The sequence below is a fragment of the Schistocerca serialis genome, chromosome 5 (assembly GCF_023864345.2).
Source record: "Schistocerca serialis cubense isolate TAMUIC-IGC-003099 chromosome 5, iqSchSeri2.2, whole genome shotgun sequence".
NCBI lineage: Eukaryota > Metazoa > Arthropoda > Insecta > Orthoptera > Acrididae > Schistocerca > Schistocerca serialis.
The window spans coordinates 31,045,452-31,062,797 of NC_064642.1; the positions used below are offsets into that span (position 1 = coordinate 31,045,452).

At 39.9% G+C, this 17,346-nt stretch overlaps 1 protein-coding gene across 1 annotated transcript in view; it reads right to left on the reverse strand.

Annotated features, from left to right (window-relative positions):
• Positions 1-15,632, reverse strand: part of LOC126481725 (coiled-coil domain-containing protein lobo-like) — a 190,854-nt gene extending 175,222 nt beyond the window's left edge. The window contains exon 1 of the mRNA XM_050105678.1: positions 15,275-15,632. Within this exon, the coding sequence (XP_049961635.1) occupies positions 15,275-15,516 (242 nt within the window). The 5' untranslated portion in view covers positions 15,517-15,632. The remainder of the gene's footprint in view (positions 1-15,274) is intronic.
• Between the last annotated feature and the right edge of the window lie 1,714 nt (positions 15,633-17,346).

Sequence of the window (17,346 nt, forward strand, 5' to 3'; positions counted from 1 at the left end):
GGGGATGCTTCTGTGAGGTCTGGGGGTAGGAACATTGTTGTTGGACGGGGAGGAATGTATTGCTCGGGAAATCTGTTTGTGGACAAGGTCTGCAGGATAGTTGCGGGAGAGGAAAGCACTGGTCAGGTTATTGGTGTAATTGTTGAGGGATTCGTCACTGGAGCAGATACGTTTGCCACGAATACCTAGGCCTAGGTATTCGTGGCAAATGTATCTGCTCCAGTGACGAATCCCTCAACAATTACACCAATAACCTGACCAGTGCTTTCCTCTCCGCAACTATCCTGCAGACCTTGTCCACAAACAGATTTCCCGAGCAATACATTCCTCCCCGTCCAACAACAATGTTCCTACCCCCAGACCACACAGAAGCATCCCCCTTGTCACCCAATATTATCCTGGCCTCGAAAACATCAACAAATTACTCCGCCAGGGATATGACTTTCTCAAGTCAACCCCTGAAATGAGATCATCCCTTGACAAAATTATCCCCACACCACCCAGAGTTGCCTTTCGTCGCCCCCCTAACCTCCGTAACATCCTTGTTAAACCCTAGAATATTCCCAGACTACCTTCTCTACCCAGCGGTTCCTACCCCTGTAACTGACCCCGCTGCAAAACCTGCCCCATGCATCCCCCCACAACCACCTACTCCAGCCCCGCTACTGGTAAAACATACACAATTCAAGGCAGGGCTACGTGTGAAACTACACATGTCACTTATCAACTGACATGCCTGCACTGCACAGCCTTTTACATCGGCATGACAACAACTAAACTGGCTGAGCGCATGAACGGACACAGACGAACTGTCCGCCTAGGAGATGCCCAATACCCAGTAGCGGAGCATGCCCTCCAGCATAATTCTAGGGACCTAGGAACCTGCTACACCGTATGTGCCATTTGGCTTCTCCCGCCCAGCACCAGTCCCTCTGAACTGCGGAGATGGGAACTTTCACTCCAACACATCCTTTCATCCCGCCATCCCCCTGGACTGAACCTACGTTAAACAACCTCACTCCCATTCACTCTTCAGTCTTCTCCTCTTTCCCTTTCCTCTTTAGCCATTCACGCATCTTTTCATCCTACATAGTTGTGTTTATCTTTATACTATATACCTCTTTACTTCTGTATGCATCCTCTTTGGTTTGAAGCTGGCACAGTACTTACAGTAGAATATCTTTGGTTCCTTCTGACAACCATGCCTCCATCCTTGCTACCCTCCCTGTTTACCTTTCCCTGTTGCTTCATAACCTGGGTTGTGAGTAACTGAATCCACTTTCCCTTCTTCCCTTTTTTCCCCTCTCTCCTCCCTGATGAAGGAACAAAGTTCCGAAAGCTAGGAATGTAAATTTTCAGTTCTGTTTTATGTGTATCTATCGGCTGTACTGAGCTGAGGTAAGTACTGGCCAGCCCCTCTATCTCTTTGTTAGTATTTGTTTCACATCATATATGAGATTTTCCATTAATCATATAAATCATAATAGTGCTGGCCATAAAGCAATTCAATTCTACTACAAAATACATTTATATGTTTTGGTTTTGTAACCTCACATTCCTTAAACTAACACTGAACTGACTTCTGACACTTCTCAAAACTCTTGTTTATAAAAGTAAAGTTTTAAGAAGTGCCAGAAGGCAGTTCATTGTTAGTTTATGTTGAGGTAGGTTGGAGAGAATGATGATACCAGTATTTTTGTGAAAGCCTTCCAAAAGCAGGTTGCCAACAGTTCAATTACATGACCGATCACTGTTGTTATTGTAAACTCTGACTGTGAACTGTGTTTATGCAACAAAGATTGTAGTGTGAACACAGTACTGACTTATTAATATTTACCTAGCAAAAGTGAACTTCGTGACCACTCTCCTGGAACGTATCCTACTGCCACCAAGAGACATGCCACATAAGGACCATGAAGAAAAGAGAAATTAGGGCTCGTACAAAGGCATCCACACAGTCATTTTCCCCTCTCTCTACTCGTGAGTGGATCAGGAGAGGCAATGGCTAGTATTGGTTCAAGATGCCCTCTGTCACACACCTTATGGTGGCTTTTGGAGTATGTATGTAGATGCTGATGTAGAACTGCTCTACACCTGACCTTGTATCAACCTCATTTATCACTTGTGTTAGCCACAGATGGTTCACCATACACTATTTGGTCTGTTCTATTGCACACTTATCCCAATTGTTTGCAATAGCCTATTGTGTTCACCTCTAAGACACTGACCATGGCGCAAAAAATTATTCATAGATAGGGAAAGAGGCATTCATAATTATATTTGGTATCTAGAAGTTCCACAATTTTCCTGTATGGTAATAAATTTCATCTGGTTACCAATCACAAACAGTTGTTGTTCATATTTGGCACTAGATCAAAGTTGCATGCACGGACATGTCAGAGATTACAATGCTGAGCTCTCAAGGTGGATGACCCTGTCAGGACACACATGTTCACACACCTGGCTGCATAAATGTGTGTGAATTTCTAAGGGACCAAACTGCTGTGATCATCGGTCCCTATATTTACACACTACTTAAACTAACTTATGCTAAGAACAACACACACAGCCATGCCCCAGGGAGGACTCAAACCTCCGATGGGAGGAGGCATGCAATCTGACATGGCACCTCAAACCGCACAGCCACTCCACGCAGCTGGCTGGATATGTGGATACACCTTTGGACAGCAAGGCTGCCAGTCAATCCTGGTGGTCACATCTAAAGGTATCTTTCACTAGCACTGGAACCAGCTCCATTTGTGTCATCTGGGGGCCGGCCGCAGTGATCTAGCGGTTCTAGGCGCGCAGTCCGGAACCGCGCGACTGCTACGGTCGCAGATTCGAATCCTGCCTCAGGCATGGATGTGTGTAATGTCCTTAGGTTAGTTAGGTTTAAGTAGTTCTAAGTTCTAGGGGACTGATGACCACAGTAGTTAAGTCCCATAGTGCTCAGAGCCATTTGAACCAATTTGTCATCTGGGGCAAGTTCAAATTCCAGATCTGCCACATGAATAGAGGCAGCCCACTCTGTCCACTCCAAGGATTGATAAAAGTAGACATACGATCCAGTTCAAATATGACATCCCACGCTGTGGGACGTAGTCTGTCACCCCTATGAATCTAGACCTGAGCTACACACAGAAGGACCTCCAATATGTGCTGAGTATGATGTCATGCCCACAGCCCACTCAGGAACATGTAGCAAAACCATGAGTCTAACCCGTAATTGCCTGCATCTCTGGTCAGACGTGGGAGAGGCTCCTCTACCATCAGCATTAATAGCCGCACCCCTGTCTTCACAGCAGGCCACATCTACCTTGTTCTTCCATGCACCAGCCAGGACAGTTCTGGCCTATATGCTGAATCAAGGGTGATCAACTGATATAATTATGCAGTGATGTTGCTAGGTGGGAGTATTACATCTGCTGGCACCAAGTTGTGGGAGCCTGTGAGAGGAGAAGAACATAACAGGCAATCAATGATCAAAGATGAATTAACAACAGTTCTAGTGGGCATATGTTATCCATTTTTAAGACTGTACTGCTCTTTAAACATGAAGTTCTTAACAATGCATCCTCTTGTGCAATCCCACAACAGACTGTATGCATTAAAGTTACCAAACAAGAGATAGAAATGACAGAGTTGAGGTATGTCAGAAAATGCCTCCTAATCTATATCCACCTGTGTTACTAAATTCAGGTAGTATATTACAACTCCCAAAAGCAAATCGATTGTCACTGCAACTGCTTCTATGTAGATGTTACTGGGTCAGTAAAAAAGGGCACTGATTTTGTATGGATTGTGTCATTTACCCCCCCCCCCCCCCCCGCCCCCCCATGAACCATGGACCTTGCTGTTGGTGGGGAGGCTTGCGTGCCTCCACGATACAGATAACCGTACCGTAGGTGCAACCACAATGGAGGGGTATCTGTTGAGAGGCCAGACAAACGTGTGGCTCCTGAAGAGGGACAGCAGCCTTTTCAGTAGTTGCAGGGGCAACAGTCTGGATGATTGACTGATCTGGCCTTGTAACACTAACCAAAATGGCCTTGCTGTTCTGGTACTGCGAACGGCTGAAAGCAAGGGGAAACTACAGCCGTAATTTTTCCCGAGGGCATGCAGCTTTACTGTATGATTAAATGGTGATGGCGTCCTCTTGGGTAAAATATTCCGGAGGTAAAATAGTCCCCCATTCGGATCTCCGGGCGGGGACTACTCAAGAGGACGTCGTTATCAGGAGAAAGAAAACTGGCGTTCTATGGATCGGAGCATGGAATGTCAGATCCCTTATCGGGCAGGTAGGTTAGAAAATTTAAATGGATAGGTTAAAGTTAGATATAGTGGAAATTAGTGAAGTTTGGTGGCAGGAGGAACAAGACTTTTGGTCAGGTGAATACAGGGTTATAAATACAAAATCAAATATGGGTAATGCAGGAGTGTTTAATAGTGAATAAAAAATAGGAGTACAGGTAAGCTACTACAAACAGCATAGTGAATGCATTATTGTGGCCAAGATAGACACGAAGCCCACGCCTGCTACAGTAGTACAAGTTTATATGCCAACTAGCTCTGCAGATGATGAAGAAATTGGTGAAATGTATGATGAGATAAAAGAAATTATTCAGGTAGTGAAGGGAGACGAAAACTTAATAGTCATGGGTGACTGGAATTCAAGAGTAGGAAAAGGGAGAGAAGGAAACATAGTAGGTGAATATGGATTGGGGCTAAGAAATGAAAGAGGAAGCCGCCTGGTACAATTTTGTGCAGAGTATAACTTAATCATAGCTAACACTTGGTTCAAGAATCATGAAAGAAGGTTGTATACATGGAAGAACCCTGGAGATACTAAAAGGTATCAGATAGATTATATAATGGTAAGACAGAGATTTGGGAACCAGGTTTTAAATTGTAAGACATTTCCAGGTGCAGATGTGGACTCTGACCACAATCTGTGGGTTAAGAGCTGTCGATTAAAACTGAAGAAACTGCAAGAAGGTGGGAATTTAAGGAGATGGGACCTGGATAAACTGAAAGAACCAGAGGTTGTACAGAGTTTCCGAGAGACCATAAGGGAACAATTGACAGGAATGGGGGAAAGAAATACAGTAGAAGAAGAATGGGTAGCTCTGAGGGATGAAACAGTGAAGGCAGCAGAGGATCAAATAGGTAAAAAGAAGAGGGCTAGTAGAAACCCTTGGGTAACAGAAGAAATATTGAATTTAATTGATGAAAGGAGAAAGTATAAAAATGCAGTAAATGGAGCAGGCAAAAAGGAATACAAACGTATCAAAAATGATATTGACAGAAAGTGTAAAATGGCTAAGCAGGAATGGCTAAAGGCGAAATGTAAGGATGTAGAGGCTTATCTCACTAGGGGTAAGATAGATACTGCCTACTGGAAAATTAAAGAGACCTTTGGAGAAAAGAGAACCACTTGTATGAAGATCAAGAGCTCAGATGGAAACCCAGTTCTAAGCAAAGAAGGGAAAGCAGAAAGGTGGAAGGAGTATATAGAGGGTCTATACAAGGGCGATGTACTTGAGGATAATATTATAGAAATGGAAGAGGATGTAGATGAAGATGAAATGGGAGATATGTTACTGCATGAAGAGTTTGACAGAGCACTGAAAGACCTGAGTCGAAACAAGGCCCCGGGAGTAGACAACATTCTATTGACGGCCTTGGGAGAGCCAGTCCTGAGAAAACTCTACCATCAGGTGAGCAAGATGTATGAGACAGGCGAAATACCCTCAGACTTCAACAAGAATATAATAATTCCAATCCCAGGTGTTGACAGATGTGAAAATTACCAAACTATCAGTTTAATAAGTCACAGCTACAAAATACTAACTAAAATTCTTTACAGACGAATGGAAAAACTGGTAGAAGTCGACCTTGGGGAAGATCACTTTGGATTCCGTAGAAATGTTGGAACACGTGAGGCAATACTGACCCTACGACTTACCTTAGAGGAAAGATTGAGGAAAGGCAAACCTACGTTTCTAGCATTTGTAGACTTAGAGAAAGCTTTGGACAATGTTGATTGGAATACTCGCTTTCAAATTCTGAAAGTGGCAGGGGTACAATACAGGGAGCGAAGTGCTATTTACAATTTGTACAGAAACCAGATGGCAGTTATAAGAGTCGAGGGGGTATGAAAGGGAAGCAGTGGTTGGGAAGGGAGTGAGACAGGGTTGTAGCCTATCCCCGATGTTATTCAATCTGTATATTGAGCAAGCAATAAAGGAAACAAAAGAAACGTTCGGAGTAGGTATTAAAATCCATAGAGAAGAAATAAAAAACTTTGAGGTTCGCTGATGACATTGTAATTCTGTCAAAGACAGCAAGGGACTTGGAAGAGCAGTTGAACGGAATGGACAGTGTCTTGAAAGGAGGGTATAAGATGAACATCAACAAAAACAAAACGAGGATAATGGAATGTAGTCAAATTAAGTCGGGTGATGCTGAGGGAATTAGATTAGGAAATGAGACACTTAAAGTAGTTTTGCTGTTTGGGGAGCAAAATAACTGATGATGGTCAAAGTAGAGAGGATATAAAATGTAGACTGGCAATGGCAAGAAAAGCGTTTCTGAAGAAGAAAAATTTGTTAACATCGAGTATAGATTTAAATGTCAGGAAGTCGTTTCTGAAAGTATTTGTATGGGGTGTAGCCATGTATGGAAGTGAAACGTGGACGATAAATAGTTTAGACAAGAAGAGAATAGAAGCTTTTGAAATGTGGTGCTACAGAAGAATGCTGAAGATTAGATGGGTAGATCACATAACTAATGATGAGGTATTGAACAGAATTGGGGAGAAGAGGAGCTTGTGGCACAACTTGACTAGAAGAAGGGACCGGTTGGTAGTACATGTTCTGAGACATGGAGGGATCACCAATTTAGTATTGGAGGGCAGCGTGGAGGGTAAATATCGTAGAGGGAGACCAAGAGATGAATACACTAAGCAGATTCAGAAGGATGTAGGCTGCAGTAGGTCCTGGGAGATGAAGAAGCTTGCACAGGATAGAGTAGCATGGAGAGCTGCATCAAACCAGTCTCAGGACTGAAGACAACAACAACAACAACAACAACAACGTGTCATTTACAATCAGGGTCACTCTGCCTCCAGCCTTTTCTCAGTGATGTTGATAGTGAAGTCAAGCCAACTAAGCACTGCAGTTTGACGACTTTAAGTGCATCTGTTGGAAGCAAAACCACTGACAGCAAGTAGTTTCCTGTGCCAGGGTTTTCAGTTGCTTCACATTTCCTGTCTAGCTCTCCACTGTCTGTGACAACTCATAAGAGGGGTGTGTGTGAGTGTGTGTGTAGAGAGAGAGAGAGAGAGAGAGAGAGAGAGAGTGAGTGAGTAGTGAGGGGAGTGGGGGACTTTATAGTTTCCCCAGGGAGGGATAAATTTTCTTAGATTGTGGAAGATCATCATCTGATCTGTTAGTCAGAACCAGTGTAACACTGCCTGATGCCTTCAACAGCATTTTTTCTGGTTTGGCCATTTAAAAAAAGAACTTGATTTTACTTGTAGAGCAGCTGTTTTGGATAGACATCTTGGGTTCTCTCAACAGCTTTACTTCGTTGTTGGACTAATTTCAAAACTTTTCTTTCTATGGTCACAGATGATTGATTAAATGAGATCCAGGTTTCCTCAGTCCACTTGCATTTGTAGCTATGTTTAAAGATGCTGGTATTACTGTCTATATCACTTGCCTGTGTTTGCATAGAGACAGTAACAGTCTATATGAGTACCTATCCTCTGAAGCAAGTGAAGTCACAATGGATGGTGCCTGTAAGGTCTTCTAGGCCATTCACATTTAAAAATAAGGGGTTTGTTTCAACATTAAATTTTTGTGCTTATTTCTCTCTTCCAGATTGGTACAACATTTACTACTACACAGAAGGTGATGAGCAGTGAACTTAATACAGCACACCAGAGACCAATACGGCACTCTTGCTTCATGAGCAGCCTGCTCACACTTGCCATACGTCGAATGTTGGTAGCACTGCCCAACAGCCCAAATACAACAAATATACCATTTGGCCCTATTTTGCATGGTAGAATCCTCAATTGCCTTGAAGCAAGTAAAGACTAGATTACAATCTCAGCAGCATATAATATGACACAGTGACATTTGAAGGCTTTAGTGACACACACACAAGGGAGAGGAACAGTTTGTCATAGGCCAATACAAGGTTGACCAAGGGAAATTAATCCACAAAACGACAATACCTAGCCTTAAATAGACAACAAAATCCCATAATTTCTTTCAGAACTGTTTACAAAACTTAGCAGCTTCAGGAGTAGAAGTTTCCAGAGAAACTGTATATCAAAGGCTCGAAACAATTGGTTAGTGTGTGCCAGTCAAAGAAAAGCAGAAAGAAGTCTGCTATTGTGAGTCAATAACAATGATAAGTGACCATTCTGAATGCACGACTATGTGGTTTGAGGAATATTATCAATGCCTAAAGGTACAGGACAACATACTACAAACATATGTTTGATTTTGCAGACGAGCAGTTGACTCAGACTCACAGATGATGATGTCTGTATGCATCAAGCTACTTTGGTGGCTAAAATTCTCATGCAGGAAATGTTCGCCATGTTGACTCACCAGCTAGGTCTCCAGATCAGTAGCGTTCAGATTAGGGTTAGGATGCACTGGGGAAACACAGTCATACCTGTCAACCTCTTCTAAGAGCTCCTCCATACTCTCTGCCATTTCTTTCCCAGGACTGGATCTGACTGGCAAAAAAGCTCTTGAATCACATCATACAACCATGTGTGGTAACTAAAGTTATGACATGTTAATAATTTTGTGTTTATGAATGAGATTTTATGGTTTTGTTCTTTTATCAGAAAAGAAGTGTACCCTGATTTCAGAACTGTTTCACACGGTAACTTAAGTTATGACATGTTAATAATTTTGTGTTTATGAATGAGATTTTATGGTTTTGTTCTTTTATCAGAAAAGAAGTGTACCCTGATTTCAGAACTGTTTCATTACATGTTGTGGATATCACTGCCTGCCAAATTTACTGAAAATAAGTTTTTTCTTGCCCTGTAATCCTCTGAACATACTAAAAAGTTATCTCATTTCTTTATTATACTTAACTTTCGGAAAGTAGTGAGGCTGAAGTGACAATATTTAGCAACACAAAGCTAAAAGCATGAATAACCTACATTCCATCAAGATACTGCAAATACACTGAAACTTCCCAGACTGCAAATCAGGACTTCTTTTGGGCAATTTGAACACATTTAGTGAAGTGCAGGACTGCACTGTGGGATGAGTCATCTAGCATTTCATCCAGTCAAAATAAGTTTTCTGTCCTCTGAGTATTGCAAATATGAAAGTTTGACATAATGCCTGGAACAACTGAAATCAAGTCAGAAATTCAAGTGAGAAAAAGGATAATGACATTAATTCCTGCACAAAGTATACAATTCCAGTAAACCATACGAAAAGCATCAGGATGATTACGGTACAAAGAAGACTCGCAAGCTGCTTGGGTCAATACATCATGAACCAAAGACTGTTTTACTGGCAGAACACTCAGAAGATGTAACAAATCAACTGAAGAGACTGCCTACAATATGCTAGTCTTCTACTAGAGTACTGCTGCATTGTATTCTTACCAGAAAGGATTGACAGAAGACATCAAAGAAGGGCTACTCATTTTTAAGCATTTTTCACTGCTGAGAGGCCTTTTCACAAAATTTTGAGTGTAATCTTTTCTCCTCCAAATACAAATTTTTTTTGTTGAGTCCCACCTGTTTAGGGAGGAATGACGTGCACAGTAAAAGAAGAGAAATCAGAGGTCACACAGAAGGATTTAGGTGTACCATTTCTCCCACATGCTACTTGATAGTGGAATGCCTGAGAAGTGATCCTTAAGTGGTTCTGTGAACCCTCTGGCAGGCACTTGGATGCAAAATGCAGAATAGTGATGTAGAAGTACACGAATTGAGCCCACAACTGTCTCCTGAGTGTTGGAAGAAAGATAATGGCCCTCATACCATGTTGTAATGACCCTCTGTGTATATGACACCCTGTATTAGTTGAAATATTTCTTTGTGAGCAGCAGATAGAAATTCATCGGCAGACATCACAGCAAGTGCTACATGGAGCCACTGACACCTTACAGAATGCCAAGGAGGAATTCAGAACACCACAGTACAAGAGTCACTAATGGTGTGAAACAACAATGTCAGTAACAAATTATATTGAACACTTGTGTAAAACCCTGTTTCCAGTGTGAGCCCTCTGCACAGGTTTGTACTTCTGTCAGTAATAAAAACCAACTGTGAGTCACAACTTCCAAGAATTATGATACTTAGAAGAGAACAATAAAATGCTAATTAATTGCAATTTGAAAGAGAATCTATACCCAGAAAATGTTTTGCCATACTTTCAGCTGGCAGAAGTAAAGTTGTGAGAGTGTTGTGACTCACGCTTGGATACCTCAGTTGGTAGGACACTGGCTTGCGATAGCCAAAGGTTCCAGTTTGTTTGAGTCCTGGTCTACCACATAGTTTCAATCTGCCAGGGAGTTTCAAATCAGTACACACCTGACTGCAGAGTGAAAATTCATTCTGGAAGGAATCCCCTGCACGGTAACTAAACCATTTCTGTATGTATCTCTCCCAGGGGTTCAAGTGCCAAAAGCTATACAAGAGAACTTTTGATGTGAAGTTTGGAAGGAATGAGAAGTAGTACATGGAGGAGTAAAGGTGTGAAGGTGGGTCGTGATTTATGATCGGGCAGGTCAGTAGAGTACTTGCCCGTGACAGGCAAAGGTCCCTGACTCAAGCCACTAGACCAGCACAGTTTTAATCTGTCAGGAAGTTTCAAATCATCACAGACTGAAAACTGATTCTCTATTCCTCACAATTACTGCCATTTCTGATTACTTTGTGACAGTCTGCACGCTTCATCATTGTGACTGTCAATAATTCAACTAAAAAAGATTTGAGGTGCGCTGTGTGATGTCATTGTGGCACTGTGTTTTTGAGTTGGGTTGTGTTTGCAGATGGCGTGTTGCCGTATTTGGTAGTGTGCTCTGGTGGTGGATGTTCATATTTGGAGTTGGTTGTGTTTGTGTGATAGTCAGTCGTTTGACTCTGTGGAATCATTCTGTAAATTTATGTTTGCAAGAGCATGCCACTCCACTTTATGCATTGGTGTTCGTGTTAGGTATGATTAGTGTCAAGTCTCAGCTTCTCAAACTGGGGAACTGTATATGTGGTGGCATCACTGTCACGTTTGGTGATGTATCAAAAGAGGGAACTGGTTCGAGAAATTTCAGTTGGTTATGAAGGAGGTTGTATTAGTGACCTATTATTTTTGTTGTTATTTGTCTACATATTTTTGTGTGCTTGAGACAGGAGAGTGTGTGTGTGTGTGTGTGTGTGTGTGTGTGTGTGTGTGTGTGTGAAGTGTGTTGGACTGGTTTTCGTTTTGAACAGAAGTGTGGGGTGGGGATGGGGAAGCGGAGATTGATGAGTCGGAGTTTGGGGAGAGCAAGCATGATGGGAGGGTTGGTTCTCGTGTTACTGTGGGGGTGGGCTGTCATTTCCGGGTGGGGGTTGGGGCTGATTGTGTTTCTTGGGTACTGAGAAATTAGGCTAAGAGGGTGCTGGTGGGTTGACAGAGGAATATATAGAAGAGGGGAGTACTGCAGTGTCTGATGCCTTTTCACCTTAATGGGGTTTGGGAATAGGGGTTATGATCATTTGGCTGTTAATCACAGAACTGAGTATAAAAATTATTCCACCAGGGCTTGTACAAATATAATAAAATGCTTTTTGGAGGCCATCAAATCTGTTGGACAAGAAAGAGGCACTCTTCCTATTTGCTGTCTCACGCAGATGAGTACTGCTGGCAGAAGAACTTCCCAGAGTATTTTTCTTTTCCTTTTTTGGTGATGGTATTTTGTTTTGTTATTTGAGAAATTTTTTGTGAATGTTTTAAATTGTTGTATGTTGTATTTCTGTGTGGGTATTGCGTTTAGGTGTGGTATTGGGTGGGTTAGGGTTGATTTACTGGGGATTGCAGTTGTTTGGAGGATTTTGTGTTTTGTTGGTTTTGTGAATGTTTGTGCAACTGGTGTTGGTCTTTAATGCATTATGTATGGTTGGTTTTCTAGTTTTTTTGCATATTTTAAATGGTCAAATGAAGCTGGGGTTTTAGGATTTGCATGTGTTTATTTGGTATTGCTGGCTTCGTTTGAGCTAGGTAGGTCAATTGAAATTTTATACCTTTATTTTTGGCATCTGTTAGGTTTTTAGGTATTGATGCCTTTGTCTGAGCTATTAAGGTCAAGCAAAATTTACTATGTCGCATTTTGGAGTTGTGCTTGTGGGGTTTTTGGTGATGATGGCTTCCTTTGAGCTAAAGTGTTGAAGTAAACTGTATAATTCCACATTTTTCATTTTTATGATGTTATGTCATATGTTGAGAATTTTTTGTTTGATATTGTGGATAATATTTGTTTTGGGATGGTGCTATTGTTTGTATTGTCATAACATTTAGCTGGTCCCTGACCTAAACCCCCAATTACAGCAGTTGTCTAGTTTGTTTCATTTTACTGGTAGAGTGAAATATTGTTGTGTCGTCTTTAATTTTGTTCACAGGTGTATGTAGTGACATTATGGTCATTATATTGTATAAGCTGGAAGTATGGGTGTCCATCATCTTGAAGATACCACGGGTCAAATAAGATTGGTGGAACTGGACATTTCCTTATGCCAAGATTTGTTCAGAGAAAGATAACACTAAGGGATTTCTAAAGCAGCTTACCTGCTGCAATGTTTAAAAATGGGATTATTTGGCACAATAAATTATATTACATAATTTAATGTACTGATACCATATTTTTTTAGCTTATAAATACTTTGTGTAATAAACTTGTCTCAGAAAATGAAAATTATTTACAAACATTAACTTAATTTATGTAAAACAATTAATATTATTTAAGAAATACTACATTCTCGTGATTAGCAAAAGCAAGTTATGCGATTTAAGAGTCAACTGGTGAAGAGGCAAATGTTCACTGCCACTGTAATCAAGATTAGGATAGTTGACAGCCACTACACAATCGAGATATATTGTATAAATGTCAATTACACTATATTCAACAAATAGTGTTGTGAAATAGTGAAGTTTTGCAGACAACTGACATTATGTCCAAACTAATTAATGCAGATTTTGTGATTTCTGGTACATGTGTTTACTCCATGTCGGATAAATCTGTACTATTTTAGTGAGGCAAAAAACACCGAAAACAGCTCATTCATCACATGCATCAGTTACATGCCTTGTGATGTTTAATTATTCCTTCATCAATCATTTTATTCTGCATCAATATACAAATGTTTAACTAAGAAAAAGTAAACACAAACTGTCATTTAAAAGTGCACGGTGGAAACAATTTCCTTCACAAAATTGACTGAGTTATTGAGAATGGACATATATGAATGTGTTCTTTATGAGTGGAATGAGTAACAATTTACACAGTTATTTCAAGAACTGTTAAATAACATACACTTCGCGACAGAAGTACCCTATATTTGAGGAGGTAAGATTTGTTTAATTAGTTGCCGCTTCAATCAGTCAGAAAAAAGCAGAAACTTATCCCATATTCACCAGCTTGAGCTTCAATACATTAACAATTTACCTTTTCTCATATCAAGTTTAACATTCTTTATACACAAAATGTCTATAAATATGTACACACATTAATTCAGCCTAGTACAAAGTGCCAATCTCTTCTATTCTGAGGGAGCTGAATATTTTATAATCTACAATGATGAGAGCAGTAAATGTTCGTTATGTTAAAAGTGATGCACCTCTTGATCCTCCTTTCTAGGAGGAGGTGACATCACATTTCTGAAATGTTCAGGAAAATACTAGTACTGAAACTAAAAAATAAGATTACTACAATGCAACCTGGGCCATGATATTTTCATACGTTAATATTTGAAATAAAGAGCCAAATGGTTCATAATATGTTGCTTTGGTTCCCAAATCTTCATTTTCATCTCGAAACCATATCACTAATAAAAGCAAGCTCCTACCCGTCCCTTGTAACAGATTCCTGTTGTAGAAGATGTTCACAGAAAGCACATTCTTTATTACTAAAGCATAGGTTGGTTTCAAGGCTAGAGTACTTCTTTAGGAATGCTCCTGTTGAGAATGGTGCACGGGCTTGCATCACACCCACCCACACATTTGAAAGAGAGAGAGAACATTTTCTGTGTCATATATGAAAGCCTAATCAAGCATCTGCATCTTAATTTGTAAAATGTTTGATAGCTTATGGATTGCTGTGTCATATATATTGTACTAATTTTCTTATGATAGTTTTACTTCCGTGTGTCATACATCTATCCAGTACATAAATTTTGCAAGGACAAGACCTGCACTGGACTGGCTAGTATGAAGAGCACCATCTTCAGACTTAAGACCACAGTTATTTCCGTTAGTCTCCACTCCTCATTTACTTAAAACAACATTGCTCCACATGAACCTATAGCTCCCTTCATGTACCATATGACAGTTTGAGTAATGGAAGTCACCTATTGTTGCCGCAAGAACACAATAATTACAATTGACAATTTCTGCAGAAAAGTTCTGTTCTGCACTGAAATGAAATTACTTCACTGCAACTACTCTTCAAAATGTCACCCATTACTCATGGAATATGATCAGACATACTAACTAAATATAAATTCTGATTAGGCTAAACTGTGGTATTAGATGCACCATCCCTGCCCACACCCGAAATCTTGTAATGCCAGACTGGTCTGAAGCATAGCCTGCGATCTAAGTTGGGTTGGAAGATAGTACTTTATCGTAGTACAAAAACTGGGTTCATTAATCAATACAATCTATGTCCCAAGTAGTATCCGGAAACCCACTACTAATACAAATGACCTTCAAATCAAATGGAATGCAGCAGTAATGAAGGCGCAGATGTAGTCAGTACAAGAAACTAACGTCAAAACAAAACACTTGCCTGTGAATGAACAAGCATAATAGTGAATATGGTTTGCTTTTGAAAAACGAACAACTTTTCAACAAAGACTGCATGGTTTTGCCCGACAGCTACTCTTTCCTATCACCATCTTATTTCAATACACTATAAAATGCACATGGGAAAATTTTGTACAGCTTTCTTCAATCTGCTACAAATTCGCGTACGAATTATGCACAGCTTTCTTCAACCTACTATAAAATTCACGTACGAATTTTGCACTTACTCCTCAACATTTGTGACAGCATCTTCTGGCCAATTTAAAGTTATCAGTCCTAAAGTGTACGCTATTTCCTTCAAATGAGCTTCTGTTATTGGTTCAGGAAGTGGTTCATACAAGTCTTCGGAATGCTCTTCACTACCTAGCTCTTCGCTGGATGCATTCCGTAATACATCGTCTATACTCGTCGTACTGGTAAACTCTCCAGAAGCGGCAGACACCGGCAATGAAGTCGCAATGTCAGACATCAGAACTGAGATCAAATGAGAACTACAAGAGAGAACAGATAATAAACTGAAAAAACATTTACGCCTTCACCTAATCAGTCAACAACACACTTTCCTTCCATGAAATACTATTCATATTGTTGTCATGCAAATCAACAGCGTTTTCGAGATTCCGTCCAAAGATTCAACAGACTGTTGAACAGAGATATTTTAATATTTCTACATTTTTCCTTTCATATTTCTGCAATTTGATAACAAAGCGTGAAATTTTTTTTCGGGAAACATTGCACTTTGTATGAAGTTATTATCTGAACTCTTCGCTGGCTCAAAATATTCTTTTACATTCTATAAAAAGCAGGGATGCTAGCTGGGAGCTCAACACGTTTGGTAACTCTGGTCATTAGATTATCCTTGCGCAAACCGCCAAATTTTAAACGATTGCGCTCGGAAATCGTTCCCCAGTTGAAGTGGAATACGTAATTACGTACGAAATAAAGTAATTCCGTGATTTTGTTTCAATTCGTAAGTAAGCGTACGTATTTTTTGTTCGTGATATATCTCCAATACTACTACAACGGCTGAAAATTCTTAAAAAAACAAGTACTAACGGGAGAATCTTCTATAGATTTTGATAGGATACTGTTGTTACAGGAAGTAGCTTGTGAAGTCCGCTACACTTGCTTCAGTAAATAAAACTCCCCTTGCGCTAACTGACTTCCTAAATATTTAATTCTTTATATATTTCCATGTTATAAATTTCATACAGGTCTCCAGAGAACTGAGAAGCAGACACAGCATTAGTAGGATAGAAGTCTTATATGTCAGCCACATAAATGAACTGGAGGTAACGCCAAATGGTTAAACGAAACGTAACTGTCCTTCAGTTGTAGCAAAAATGTTTCAAACAGTTTCTCACTTCATAGCAATATCACAGGTTTTTTTTTTTAAAAAAAAAAAACGTTTTAAGCTACAAGCTGCTTTGCAGTTTTCCACTAAGTTCAGTATATATGCATCATTTGCTTTGTGCTTTGCTGCTTTGATTTTAGGGTTTAAAGGTTATTGTGGTTATTTTCGTGCCATTGTGGCATATCCAGTCATATTTTGGGAAAATCAGCAACTGCCTAGATGAGTGCTATATGTGGAGAAAAGATCCATAAGATTCATGAATGTTGGTCACCCTAAAAACACACGCAGAAATCTTTTTAGTAAACATGAAATCCTCATAGCCTATGCAAAATATAATGCATTATTCATGATGGGTTTCATAAAGGGAAAAGATGCCCTTTTAAAACCAAATAGTGTGTATCATAGACAAGATATTAAAAGAAAAGAAGATATATGTTATGAGCATTCAAACCTGAATATGGTAAGGAAGTAGGCCAGTTCATTGACTTTAAGATTTTTAATGCCCTCCCTTCACAAATTAACTGATACATGGATGATAATCTCTTGTTTTTCTTAATAAAAAGACTTAAGGCAGTTCCTACAGCAAGCAACCTTTTTCACTATGGGAGAGTTCCTGAACTACAATGTATAGTACCCATTGTGTCTTTTCCTCAGATACATTCCCACATCCTTATTTGAGGGGATGTTTAGCTATTACGGTAAATACCTTAATGTGAAATTTATTAGTACTATTTACATACTAAGATAAAATGTAACTACAACAAACTTCTAAAATTGACATATTCCATGTCTTGTGATATATTCACAATGTTGATTACCAGAACACAACATAAAGAATAATAAACAACAATAAATTTCACTTTCACATATATTTCCTTGTCAGCATAATAATGCTTTGCCCTATCATGATATAATAGCATCATGATTCTTATTTAAATTGGATGT